A 14987-nucleotide genomic window follows, 5' to 3' on the forward strand; every position below is an offset into this window, starting at 1 on the left:
TCGTTTCAATTATCTAACTTCCTTAATCCAATGCCTTTGTTGTGTCTCCTGAAGACCGCCAGGCCTGCTCTACTCTTCCAGATCTTTCTTAGATTGTCTTTATCTATCCTGGAGAATCCTTTTAACTACTGTCGCCAGCATGTTTGACTCTGTTGCGTCTTGGCCTTCTATCGTATCTATCCTCAGACTACATTCTAGACTTGGATTCCTAATCACAGCACGAGGAAAGCACTCCAGGAGACTAGATGCCATTCCAAATTCATCATCTCCAAAAAGGACCTACCAAAAGGATTTGCAGTTATAATTATGAAATTATGAAACTTTGAGGGATCACCAAGCATAAGGTGCCTGAAGATTGAAAAAGTTCTTAATTTTTAACAGGGAATAAAATATGCATTTCAGAAACAACAGACCCATGAGAAAAATTACATAACAGCTTAATAAAAGCACATCAGTACAGGAAGAGAGGGAAATGAGGAAGAAACATGGATTCATAAAATAAATGCCAAACCAGCACCCAGTTAATTTTTTTTACAGTTTTATAGCTTGTCTGAAAACACAATAGACAAATGTAATAGTTTTGACAACTGTCAGATCTTCTTGGAATATTCTTGGGGTCAAGAAGAAGAAAAGTCGGACATATACAAGGATACTACTGTAGATAAATGAATAATGCTTGAAGGGCCATATTTTAAGAGTTTATTGATTAAACAAAAATTTACTAATTTGTTGTTAGGTGTCAAACACTGATAGATGTTTGAAACATGATTAGTGGGAGACAGTCCACCTGGGAGAAGGTGACTAACAATACCCTATGGAGTTTGCTCATGGCCCTGTTTCTTTTCAACATTTTTATTATTTTATCAAAAGGATGAAAAACTCAGACAGCATTAATCTGAAAATTGGGAAATACCTCAAAGCTTGATTCAAAAATAATTCTCCAGGCTGAAATGCTGCAAATATGTGCTATAACAACAAAATTAAGTGATGGTAAAAATTATTTCTTTTTTAAATTTTTAGGCAACTTAAAATAATAATCACAGTTTCCTGCCCTACTTCCCACCCCCATTGTCCCTAGTTACCTCCCCAGAGGTAGCCATCTATGACTTTCATGACATTTTCTTTTGATATCTACACATTTCCAAGGGGCTTCCCAGGTGGCTCAGTGGTAAAGAACCCACCTGCCAATGCAAGAGATGCAAGAGACACGGCTTCGATCCCTGAGTTGGGAAGATGCCCTGGAGGAGGGAATGGCAACCCACTCCAGTATTCTTGCCTGGAGAATTCCATGGGCAGAGGAGTCTGGAGGGCTACAGTCCATGGGGTTGCAAAAAGTTGGACATGACTGAGCACACAGCACATTTCCACACTTCCCTACTTTAGACAGGATCCGTTGACTTCCTGATAGGGTAGATGAGGATTTAGCTGTCTCACACAGGCAATTTCGTTATACAGCAGGATCTGGTTGAATAATATTCAATACTGACATTACTCTGCCGACATGACTGTGACTCACAGCTGGGCATTCTAATGTGGTAATTAAGACTAAGTTTCCATTCTTATTTTTGTTTTCCTTGAAGTTAATCATTGCATTGCTTTTTCACTTCCTTGGTTTTCTTTGCACCTATGGCTAATTCTTCTCACACTTTCCAATAGCACAAACTTCTGCAAGGTCACATTGGCCTCCAATATTTTTCTTGGAGACACACTTCTGGAATCTTCCCCTCTTCCAGACTGGTTGCTCTTAGGTCTGCTGCACAGCAGATTTTTCAATTCATCATGCTCCCAAGTTATATGTACTGTTCTGAACATTCTATGTCTTCTTCCATCTGATCTATATCATGCTACATGGAGTTCTTCCTCCAATAACTTCTCTGTAAGGCATTCAAGATGTATTTTCTGAGACTTTGGATGTCTTGAAATCTCATTATTCTACCCTCATGAATGACTGATAGTAGAGGTAAATACATTCTCGTTGGAAATAATTTTCATTCCTTTCTTCTAAATGGCATAACTTGCTGGTTTTTTTGGTAGAGGTGAAAATGTGTCACTCAGTTCTCCTGCCATGAGAAGCATAATTGATGGATTGTGCCAGTTGCTACCCTCGTCATCCTCCACTGCAATGGCCCTGAGGCCATGCTTCTCAATGGCTACTCCCTTATAACTGAAACAAGCCAGGGGTACTAAGCAGACCTGTTCCTGCAAGCCATGGACTCCTCCAACGATGGCTCAGAATGATGGCTCAGAACTCCTCATTGGCCTGGTTGGATCGTTCTTAGACCTATACTGCCATCTGAGACTCTTCTCATCCCATGCCCCCTCCTTCCCACGCTCATGCGTCAGACAGCCATCATGTCCTAAAGGCTCATCTGCCTTCTCTGGCTTCTCCCGCTTTTCACTCTACTGTTGTTGCCCATCAATAAATGTCCTGCACATCTAATGCTGTCTTGACATCTGCTTCTCAGAAGATGAACTAAACCCAACTGAGGCTTGATTTTCCAGAAGGCAAAGCGAATGCCATTCTGAGTGATATTCAGGGGGGCGGATAGACCTCTGTCACAAGATGGTGCCCTGTATTTCACCAGCAGTAACCTGGGGGAATGTCTTAGTTGGGAGGAATGCTGCTCCCGATGCAATGATTCAGGCATTCCAATTCCGATGAAAAGAGAAGAATGAACTGGTTCCTGCTATATTGTATTGGGTCCTTACAGAGAGATATGAGAGCCAGAAGGTCTGATTGGTAGCCTACAGAGAGGCCCTTATCTCTGGCACTTTCAAGAGGGAGTGATCCAGAAAGAAAAATTTCAATGTGAAAGTAGTTATCAAGTTTTTGCTTGCATCACACTTGTTACTGTCCCATTGAACAAAACAAGTCACATGTTCTAGCCCATAGACTATGTGGGATGCAAGTATACAGAACTGAGAAGCATAGTTCAATGGGGTCCCCAGACACAACACTTTTGCACCCCTCTCTTTCCAGAACTCCTGTTATTTCAATGATGGACCTCTGGATGGTTCACTGATTTTCTTATTTTTATTCTACAGTTGTCCATCTATTTGCCTTCTTGCCCTATTCTTACAGAGATTTTATCACCTGTATTTTCCAATCTATTAAATTTTTCAAGTCTGCTATAATATTTAATTTCCATGTGTTCTTTCCCCCCACCTATTTTATTGTATTATCCTATTCCTATTTCCTAGATGCAACATATTCTCTTAACTCTTTAAGAGTTTACTGAGGTTTCTTAAAATTTATTTTTCCTTACTGAGATATAATTCACATATAATGTTATATTAGCTTCAGGTACACAACATAGATTGCCTATATTATGAAATGACCATCACCATAAGTCTAGTCAACATTTATCACCAAACACAGTTACAGTTTTTTTTCTTACAAGAACTTTTAAGATCAACCTCCCTTAGCATTCTCAAATACACAACACAGTACTAACTGTAATCACAAAGCTGTTCATTACATCCAATGACTTCCTTATTTTTATAACTAGAATTTTTATCTTTTGACTGTCTTTTTCCTTTTAGCTTTTTTTCTCCCCATATAGTCTCAGTTTCCTCCAAGTTTTCTCCCCGCAAAGTTGCCTTTTTTCCTCTCTATTTAGGTGGGTCTCAGTCTTTCATGTTAGACACTTTCCTCAGATCCTGCTGATTCCTAATTGTCTACTCATGTTTAAGAATGAGAAACAAAAACCCCGACTGGAAGATCTGAGCATGAGGGTGGGGTGTGTTGATTTCAAGCTTCACTGTGGAGTGCTCTGTCTCTGCCATTTTGTTGTGGAACCTTTAGGACCAGTGTCTTAGGTCTTTCCACATGAGCTCATCAGATTCCCAGGAGAAGATGCTTCCAGTCCCTACCTGGAGAGCAGAAGTCACATGGCCAATGTTCCAAGAGCCTGTTGGGCAAGAAGGGCTGGGGGTGGAATAAAAAGAGGGGCTGGGAAAGGGGGTGCGGGTCTCCACTTCCAAGCTCATATGTTCACTTAGTCCCTTTTTCCAGCGTGGTGCTCATGCCCTCAAATATGCCTGAGGTCCCTCAGTCCAGATGCTTTCCATGTTATACACTCCAGAAAATCCACTTTGAGTTTTCTCCTTAAGTGGAGAAGTGACATACGCCCAGCAGTGGGGATGATGGGGAAAAGATCCGGAAATCTAGCTGTTTCTTACACAGCTTTCAACCAGTTCTCATTTTAGCACCCACACCCTTCAGCACCCTTTCCAGAGCACCTGGTCTTACTATTCTCTGAGAATCTGCAATCGTAGGATTGGTTCTTGGCTTCTCCCACAGCCAATCTAGTAGTCAGCTTGCACGGATCCACTGAGTCAGGAATACGCCACCATCTGCTTCTGAGCTTTTAAAGTTTTGTTTCCACTGTTCTCTCCACTCTATGTCTTCCTCCGTCTCCCTCCCCTCCTTCCCTCCTTCCCTCCTCTTGCCCATTCCCCTTTCTTTGTTTTAACTGTTTCTTTGCTAATGGTCACCTTATTAAAGGGTTTCCCTTGTGGCTAAGATGGTAAAGAATCTGCCTACAAAGCAGGAGACCCAGGTTCTATCCTTGGGTCAGGAAGTTCCCCTGAAGAAGGGAACGGCTACCCACTTCAGTATTCTTGCCTGGAGAATTCCATGGACAGAGGAGCCTGGCAGGCTACAGTCCATGGGGTCACAAAGAGTTGGACACAACTGAGCAACCAACAGTTACTGAAGTTTAATGGGGTTTCAAGAGAGAAAAATTCGATGGGTAAATTCAATCTGCCATCTTTTCCCAGAAACACTTCTTATGACTTCTCCACCACAAAAGTACCACATTTTGCTTATAGAACAATTAGGGAAAAAAACCCAGACAATCAGAAGAAAAAAAAAATTTACCTGAACACATCTAGAAACACCCCCAAATGGTAAGCGATATAAACATGACTCCTGGCATCACAAAGCTGAGATTTTTGCAGGGGGAAGACCAAGAAACAAATTATTTCAATAAAATATGTGAAATATTATAAGACAGGCAGGACAGAACTTTATGGAGCAGAAAGCAGGGATAGCAAATTTAGGCTTGGCATGTCAGGAAAAAAGCTGGGGGAAAGGGCGGCAACTGGAGAAGGCTCTCTACTCATTCACACTCACACAGCTAAGATATGTAAGAAGCATAACACAGCAAATGGCATTTTTCTCTTACTAACATACCATGTGCAACTTTTTAATCACCATACATTAACTTTTTAATGGCCAAACACTATTCCACTATACCTGCGCACTGCTACTCCTTTAACTGCTCACCCTAATATATTTAGGTGATGTTCAATTTTTAAGAAGTATTCACCATCTGTCATAATCCTCCTCTCACCTTTACATATTGAGGATGAAATTTAATAAGATTAAAAGTTCAAAAATACACAACAAAAGGAGATGACAAGGAAAATCTGGTTTAAGAGCAATTCACACAGGGAAAAATTTTAAAGCCTGAGAGGTTTTCGCTGACCTCACACCAATCTGAGTCCACAGGAAGGTGACAACCAAAGCCGTCAATGCAGTCTTGGACAGTAGGGTCAGGATCCAGTGTCCAGAACAAGAAATATGTGCTTAATCCTGGGGGCAGCTGAAACTTGGTTTGCACGTTGAATCTTAAGAGAAGCCTCCGCGTCCTTCCCTTTGCCCCTCCAGCCACTGATCCTGTGGCATGAACTGGGCATTGCTTCACCTGGTGTGGCTGCGCAGCTGGCCCCCAGGACACAGAACCCAGAACACCCTTCCAACTCCGGGTGTCCTCAGTCATCTCCACCATCCGCAGCCCCTTGGTAAGGACGATGGCCATGGGCATGTCCCACAGACAGCCAACTCCATTCTGCACTGTTTCTCAAAGACACACCCCACTGGGGAGATATTAATAGAAAGGTCAACTGTTCCTTCTCCCTCCCCACCTTCTCCTCAAGGGTCAGAAGATAAAGAGGCCTCTCAAAGGTCATATTTGCTTTCTCAGAATTCAACCACCTTCCTGTCTGCCCCACTGCATCTCCCCAAGAAGAAGCCCTGACTAAATGGCAGCTCCCTCTAATTCTTGGAGGCCTGACCCGGAATGTGAATAAAGGAGAAAATACTTAGGAAGAACATAGTGGCCTTTTCAGATATTTGAAAAGCTGTCTCCACAAAAAACAATTTGTTTTATTTTTTGACACGAGGAAGGCAGAGACAACCAGGGGTGAGTCCTCTATAGAGGCAGGTTTCTAATCAATATGAAAGATAAAACCAAGTGGGCTACTTCAGAGAAGCTGGGTTGCTTTTGCTAGAAATAGTTGAGCAGAAGCCAGAGGATCCCAGGACAACTGCAAGGAGTTGGTCCAGAGAAGAAATCTGACCTAAGATTCCTCTGTTGCCTTTTTATTCTAATTATCAAATAATAGTGCATTTACAGACATGGAAATAATATCTGTTCAACCAGTATATTTAAAGCATTAGCCACTCAGTTGTGTCTGACTCTTTACGACCCCATGGACTGTAGTCCGCCAGGCTCCTCTGTCCATGGGATTCTCCAGGCAAGAATACTGAAGCAGGTTGCCATTCTCTCCTCCAGGGTATCTTCCCAACCCAGGGATCGAAACCGGGTCTCTGCATTGCAGCCAGATTCTTGACCATCTGAGCCACCAGGGAAGGCTTAATGTATAAAACTGGTTTCAGTTTATCTTGACTATTTTATCAAACTATAAATGATACTGGTTCATGGCTGATGTTCTGACATCCATACTGCAAATAATAATGTTATTAATAAAAAAAAAATCTATTCAGACTGGAGCCATGCAAGTTGACTAAACATTTATCTTAAGTCAATATACCAAATTATATCAGTCATAAATTTTAGTAAATTTCCTTTAAACATCAAGAAAAGGTACTTGTTTTATGTAAAATAGGTCATTTCAAAACTGATTTGAAAATCTAGTCAAATGCTGCTGAAATAACTGCAAAGACTGTCCCACTGAACGCTGAGGGTTACGAATGAAGTTAAGTGAGGCAACAATTTCTAACGCATTTGTCTAATTCCTTTTATCTAAACAGCTCAAGAGGATCACTTCTCAAGTTCTTTTGCTTTTATTGACTATAAAGATTCATACCTCACCTTTGTAGAGCTCTTTACATTTTTCAGAACATGTTGACATACCTGATTTTGTTTTAATTCTCACAATGTATCTGACAGGTGGACAGTGTGGGGGAAGTCACTGCTTGTCCTTAATGACCTGTTCCCAATTGATTTGCTGAGCACACAGCTCTGCAGCTGCAGTACGCCTCCGCTGCCTGCACCACGTGACTGAATTCTGTCAATGGGAGGTGAGTGCAAGAGATGGTGCAGCCTTCAGGTGAAGCTCCCACAAGGTCACATACTCCTCCTTCCCTATCCCCCATCCACTGGATGAAAATGGAGATATTATCTGCCTTGGAAATGCACAAAGGTCACATTCCTGTCTGGGTAGAAATTGTTTCCTTTGATCTTCCTCACTTTTTAAAACTCCTTCCCAGATACTGGGTGAGAAAGCAGATTGCAGATATTCAATTTACAAAAAAGAAAAGAAGGACATAGTGAAATAAGTAAAGATTATTTTATATCTGTGTTTATTCATTCATTAAAACTGGTATCAGTATTTCCTCTGCTCCAAGGACTGAGATAAGTGCTAAAAATGTAAAAATAAATATGATATACAGTCTGTGGCCTCAAAGAGCCACAAATGAGGAAATGATTCTCTGCCTCTTGTTACTACAAAAGGGGAGTACTTGAGTCAAGACTTTGAAGGATAAATAAGAGTATATCCCAAGATAGAAGAGCTATAGTGATACTTTAGTTTATCTCTGTACCCAGAATATATCAAGATAGAGCATATAAAAGGTAGATTAAGCTTATCTATTTAAATATATTATGCTTATCTGTTTAAATATATGCTTAAATTATTTTTAATCACATAAATACATAATTCTATAAATAAAGCATAATTATATGTTTAAATTATGCTTATCTGTTTAAATATAGATCACTGACTTGATGGACATGAGTTTGAGCAAGCTCCAGGAGTTGGTGATGGACAGTGAAGCCTCGACTGCTGCAGTCCATGGTGTCGCAAAGAGCTGGACACAACTGAGCAACTGAGATTGCAAGTATCACTTTGTAGTTTCCTGAGATGTGGATCTTGAAGGATTCAGAAACCGTATGCATTTTTACTTACCCTCTATTTCTCATCCTCCCAATTTTGTTTTTTATTCTCTTCCTAGACCTAAAATTTCCTTTATGCCTTAAAAAGATAACATTCCTTTTAAACATCCAGAAAAGGTATTTGGTAATATGTTTTATGTAAAGTAGGTGATTTCAAAACTGATTTGAAAATCTAGTCAAATGCTGCTCAAATAATTACAAAGAAACATACTTTTTGTACAAATTAATTTTAAAATTCTGGCTTGGAACATCATGTTGTTTGAAAAAATAAGATAACTCAGAAGACTTCTGCATGCAAACTTTATGACTAATTACTATATTCAGGTTGTGCATTCAGTCATTTTGCACTTGAGAAATGCACATTGGCATTATTTGAATGCTTAGTATTCCCTCTTCAACTCAAAAGAATTGACATTGTTAAACACTACTTTGATTTTGAAATTATTTTATTAGTTTTTTTCCTATTCTTAAATTTTTTCTTGGACTTGACTGTGACCTTCAAAAAAACATTGTGTTCAATCAGATATTCAAAGAAGAGTGAGTCAAGCTCTTCAGGAGATATTTTAACCATTTCTGATTAAATACACTATTGAATTCAGTAGTCTATAAAATACATTAACATTCAACTCAGTTGATTATTCCAGCAATGTACCAAAAAATTTTAATGAGCGGAAAATTGGTAAAGTGCTTCACAAAAGTACATAGCCTTATAATTCGAACATGTATCTAATAGATAAATTGCCTCCACTATTACTTGGGGAAGGACAGCTCAACTAGATAACAAAGCCACTTCCAATATATGCTCCTAAAACCAGCCAGGAGAATTCCCCCATCTCCCATTGTGAAAACTTTGTCATAATGTTTCATAGTGATTATAGACAGTTTTAAGTTGTTTGGAAACTTTTAAAATGGAGTCATACATGTGATGATGAACTTTAAATTTTTACTGAAAATGTCAGATTCTGCACCATTATAGTTACTGATCTTACTCTCTGATTAGGATTTAATACTCCCTGTCCCATAAGAAAGTGGCTAGAACATTGATGAAGAGAACAGATCTTAGGAACATGAGTTTATAAGGGCAAAGTCAGGCTGTTAAATAGCCAGAAGTCACCTACTTAGCACTTACCAAGGGCAAGATGGCATTTTAGGATAGATGAGTGAACATGTTTTCCTCATTTAAGGAATTACCTGGCTAGTGAAGCAAATGATTAAATGAAAGAAAAAGTGTGGTAGGGGGCATCAGAGTGAAGCACTGTGGGTTCCACAGAAGGAACAGATGGCATTTGAGTGTAGGGCCAAAGGGAGCATGTGAACTAGTTCTTAAAGAAAAAATGTGATTTTAATAAACAGGGGACTTTATCCTGTTCATTCATAATGATATCCTTGGGAATATCCACCATGGCAAATTGCAAGGAGCAAGGGCAGAGGCAAGGACATCCGTCATTAGGCTGTTCCAGTGATCCAGGCAGAATGTGATGGGGGCTTGGACCTGGAGTTTTAGATAAAGAGAGAAGTGGCTGGATTCTGTATACATTTTGAAGGTAAGTAGAGCTATGGGCTGGAGAAGGCAATGGCAACCCACTCCAGTACTCTTGCCTGGAAAATCCCATGGATGGAGGAGCCTGGTAGGCTGCAGTCCATGGGGTCACTAAGAGTCGGACACGATTGAGCGACTTCACTTTCACTTTTCACTTTTCATGTATTGGAGAAGGAAATGGCAGCCCACTCTAATGTTATTGCCTGGAGAATCCCAGGGCCGGGGAAGCCTGGTGGGCTGTCATCTATGGGGTCACACAGAGTCGGACACGACTGAAGTGACTTAGCAGCAGCAGCAGCAGAGCTATAGGATTGGTTGATGGATTGAACATAAGATTTAAGAGAAAGGAAGAAGTTAAGCTTTGGTGTCCAACCAACTGAAAGAGCAAAGCTACCATGGTGGAGATGGGGAAGACAGGAATTTGCTTTTGGATGTTAAATGTGACATGTCTCTATTTGACATCAAAGAGGATAAGCTCTACACTCAGATAGAGAAGGAGAAGTTCTTCTTCTACACTCAGATATAGGAGAAGAAGAACTTCTCAAGGGAGAAGTTCTGGCTGGAGACTCAAAATTTGGAGTCATCAGGATATAGAGTCTTCAAAGAACTCATTTGGAGTGAATCTACAGCATAGGCCCCAGGAGGGAGGCCCCGGCACTCCAACATTTAGAGACATGACAGGGAGGAATAAGCAAAGGGAACTGGGAAGAAGTTGCCAGTGAGCTGAGAGGAGAAGGGAGAGACAGTGAGGTTCTGGAAGCCAAGCTAAGAAAGTGTGTCAAGAAAGAGAAGAGCAGTTGGACAGATGCTGTAGACAGATCAGCTGACAGGAGCACTGATGCTCAGTACCAGGCAGATCTGTACTTTATGTAATGCGCAAAGGAGTATCTCCCAGCCCCACCTCCTTAAGTGAAAGAAGTTGTCTTTTGGGACTTTCTTGTGGTCCAGAGGCTAAGACTCTGTGCTTCCAATGCAGGGGGCCTGGGTTCAACCTCTGGTTGGGGACCTAGATCCCACAAGCCACAACTAAGAGTCCATGTGCTGCACTAAGACCCAACACAGCAAAATAAATAAACAAATATCCCCTCTGCCCCTCCAAAAGTTGTCTTTTTGTCGCAGGTTCCCTGAACAGACATTTGCAAGACTCCCTGGGAGTCCCATGTGTATCTCGAACTTAGTCCTGTTCCTCCCCAGAATCCCATGGGCAGAACAAAAACTCCCAGGCACCATTGGAGCTGGACTCCAACTACCAGCCTTAACACTAGTTCTTCAGGGGCCGTTAAGACCCATCTTTCTAGAGCTGCGAAGGCACAGCAGTCCCTCTTCAAGCTAGAGAGAAGAAGTTACGTCTTCTTTCTGGGTTATATTTGGATGAGCAAAGCAGTCTGGATTCCATGGGCTCTGCAGGGAAATCTTTCTGTCAGTTCTGGCTCTGTCAGGCTCTGTCTCTTTCTCTCATACATACACACACAGAGGCTATTTCTATCAAGGGGACCTCAGTACCAAAACCCCACAAAAAACAGGAAGACCTCCATTCCGAGCAAAGCTTCCCCATCCCATTATTCATCCTGCAGTTTGTCTGGCCTGCCTCTGTCCTCCAGGCCATCAGACAATGATTCTTAAGAATCTGGTGCTGGGGTAGGGGGGAGATGGGGGGATGTCAAATTTCCAGTCTCCCTAAGGCATCTCCTTAGTCTACTTGTAAATTAGTGGAAACACAGAATGGGGAGGGGAGGAGTGCTGGCCAGATCAATCCTTCACCAGCATCAGATCCCCAAATGTAAATAAATGTGCTAAGGGCTCAGTAGCCCCTACCAGGAATACCTAAAACCTGGCTGAAAAGTTCTATTAATATCACCAAAATGTTCCATTACCAAAATCTGGGAATATGATTTATCTTTTAAAATAAGATCAAAACTTCCATACTCCCCTCCCCATAACACAAACACCAAGAAAGAATATTAATATAAGAATATTAATCAGAATGAAAATATCTCATAGGACATAATTAAAGATATCATCTTTGATCATAACACCTTACTTCTTCATAAGATACAAGAATGACTACACTCCGAACCAAAGATATGTGAAAGCAAAATTAATTTTTTACAGCAACTGTAATTATGTTTGCAACATCAGCAAAAGCAACTGTCCATTTGTTACTAATTTCTTATGAACACAAAATCCACTGGGAAGGATGGTTAGTGTTTGGCAAGTTTTTGTGTAAGGAGACAAAAATATAACTGGGAAGTTAATCGAAAGGCAAAAAGTGGGCACAAGAGTCAAAAGCATGTTGACTATTTAATATACCAGAGTACCAGAAAGCTCCTGTGGTCCCAGTTCCTTATCTTATGTATGAAATGAATGGGTAAGTGGTTATAATAACAATTGATGAGTTTTATATTCATACAGAGTGTATTACATGCATTCTAAAAACAGAACTCATATGATTTAAATCTACAATAGTAATTTTGCAGGAATAGTCTATTTGGTCCTTCAGTTGGTCCACAAATCTCTTGTTTCTGGTATGAACTGAAATTTGCTTATGTTTTCTTCAAAAGAAGGACCAGCTTTTTCCATTGTTTTCTATCACCAATCATGAACAGGTGCTGTTTGGGTCTTCTGATTCCTTAAAAGAACTGACAGACTGAACAAGTTTATTACCACTGCTCTAAAGTATCTTACTGAAAATATATATATATGTCAATATGGAATCACTAAATCACAAGTTTTTGGTCAAACAAACTCAACATTCTTTTATGACCTGTGGTAGCAAGCAGGGTTTTTTGGAGCTGACACACAATCTAATTAGCCCTTATTACAACACTATCAGCAGCTCTGAGTGGTAAGTCAACTCAATGACCCAGGAACTGTTCTGCCTCAATTACCTATGGCTTCGATTAAAAGTGTGTAAAAGTGAGTCTTCATCTTGACTTTGTTCAAAATATGTGGCTTAATTCTAAATTTAAAAATAGGTCTTCCAGTAAATACAGAAGTCACCAAAATACTGTGCCAAATGTTATACGTTTAAACCCATTTATTAAAAGGTTTGCACATATACATATAAAATATTCTATTATGATACAAAACTGTAAGAAGTGTACAAACAACTGACGTTATAAAGGAACCCTCAAATTGATGAACCTAATCTTGAAGACTAAGTAAAGGAGAAAAGGGAGAAATAATTCTTTGGAAGACAACTTCATCATGGCACATTAATTCCTCCTCTGTCAAAATGTATTAAGCCTTTTGCACAAGGGTGTTAAAATCAATTTTGTCAGGCTAATAATCTCATCCCTGGGGAATCCTTCCAATTGGAGACAGCATCGCATACATACAGTTGTTGTAGTACACAATCTATCCCGCCCTTTAGTAGTTTCTGTATCTTAGGTAGCTTTGTTTAAGACTGTACAAGGGGTCTTCACACTCCTGCTGATTAAGTAAGGTTGGCGGATGTAGTTCTCAATCCTGCCACTGAAAGAACTTCCAAAGAAAGACAGTTGAAACTCTGCTCTGCAGGAGATGCGATTTTAACATCTTCGAGTTTGCTGCAGTGTGAACTTGTGCCACAAGCAAGACAGATCTTATTGGATTAAAACTGAACTCGTGACATCTCCACAAACTCTAGCAGAGAGCAATGCTGTCTGTGTGGCTTCCAAGCAAACTTCTTTCCTCGTGCTCTGGCGGCCGCTCCTAGTCCTATTTCACCTCTAGGAATTCTCTACCCTCAAGAGAAAGGCGCTCCCATTTCTCAAGGGAGAAACGAATCTCCATTTCTTTTTGACGGTGGCCTCAAAAAAGGCAGTCCCCTGGCGCGCCCACTGCGGGGTTTCCCTCCCATTCCCGACTCCACGATTTCCCGGGAAACCCAAGAAGCTCAGCGCCCCCCACCCTCCCTGGGCGTGAACCCCAGGAAACCGCACAGGTGTGCTCCAATGGAGCCTGCTCTGATTGGCATCCCCCAGTCAGACACCCCTCTTGCCCTGGCGTCTCCAGGGGCCCTCTCCCCGGCGTGGCCCTCCACCTGGCCCCCTCGCACTCACCAGGAGGAGGTTGTGCGCCACCAGGTAACCGAGTCGCGGGCTGCCCCGGACGCCGGGAGCCAGGCGCCCGGTGGCGTAGCCGTGCCAGGCCACCACGTAGGGGTTGTCGATGGTGATCCAGTACTTGACCTGGCCGCCGAAGTGGCGGAAGCAGAGCTCGGCGTAATCCCTGAAGTGGTCGGCCAGGGCGCGGTTGGCCCAGCCGCCGTAGGCATCCTGCAGGCGCTGGGGCAGGTCCCAGTGGTACAAGGTGACCACGGGCTGCACGCCCAGCTCCCGCAGCCGCTCCAGCAGACGCCGGTAGTAGCGCAGCCCCTCCCGGTTGGGGGCGCTGGCGCTGCCATTGGGGAGCACCCGCGCCCACGAGATGGAGAAGCGGTAATGGGTGACCCCGAGCTCGCGCAGCCCCTCCGTGTCTCGGAAGACATTGTTGTAGCCGTCGCTGGCCACGTCCCCGGTGGCCGGCGGGGGCGGCGACGGGGCGCCCGACGGCCAGCCGGCCGCCGAGGGGTCGCCTGGAGGCGCCGGGGGGCGGTGGGTGAACGTGTCCCAGATGGAGGCGCCCTTGCCGTGCTGCTGCCAGCCGCCCTCCGTCTGGTAGGCGGCGCTGCCCACGGCCCAGAGGAAGCCGTCGGGGAAGGTGTCGTGGAGTAGCCCCGCGGCCTCGGGGGTCGGAGGGCGCGCGAAGCGGGCCCAGGTCTGCGCGCCGTCGCCGGGCTCGGCGCGCAGGGGGCGACCGCCCAGGGCCAGCAGCAGCAGCCACAGCGGCGGCGGCGGCGGCGGCGGCGGCAACGCCCGCAGGCGGCGCGGCGGGGCGCGGGCGGGCATGCTGCGCGGGAGCCGGGCGCACGGGCGCCGCGCCGCGCCCCTTTATGCCCGCGCCCCGCCGCGCCGCCCACCCCCGCTTCCCCCCGCGGGCCCCGCTGGCAATGATTACCTGTGGCCCCGCGCCTCCCCCCGCCTCCCTGGATGAGGGGGAGGGCGAGGGGGGACTGGGGCGCAAAGGGCGAGCGGGAGCCCGCGCAGGGGGCGCGATCGTGGGCCCGGCGCAGCGGGCGCGGCTCTCGGACGTCGGAGAAAAAGCACCTGTGCTTCTCTGAGCCCAGGGGCAGCCAGGGATGTTTCCGCTGCAGGACTTTTCCTGCGACCTCGCTTTCTACACCCCATCCGCGCCCCTCCTGGAAGAAGCCGCCGAGCCCG

At 43.7% G+C, this 14987-nt stretch overlaps 1 protein-coding gene across 1 annotated transcript in view; it reads right to left on the reverse strand.

The window, feature by feature from the left end:
• The window catches only part of KL (klotho), a 36169-nt gene extending 21554 nt beyond the window's left edge, over window positions 1-14615 (reverse strand). Inside the window, exon 1 of the mRNA XM_055541831.1 lies at window positions 13788-14615. Within this exon, the coding sequence (XP_055397806.1) occupies window positions 13788-14615 (828 nt within the window). The remainder of the gene's footprint in view (window positions 1-13787) is intronic.
• Between the last annotated feature and the right edge of the window lie 372 nt (window positions 14616-14987).

This window comes from Bubalus kerabau, chromosome 12, assembly GCF_029407905.1.
Source record: "Bubalus kerabau isolate K-KA32 ecotype Philippines breed swamp buffalo chromosome 12, PCC_UOA_SB_1v2, whole genome shotgun sequence".
Taxonomy (NCBI): domain Eukaryota; kingdom Metazoa; phylum Chordata; class Mammalia; order Artiodactyla; family Bovidae; genus Bubalus; species Bubalus kerabau.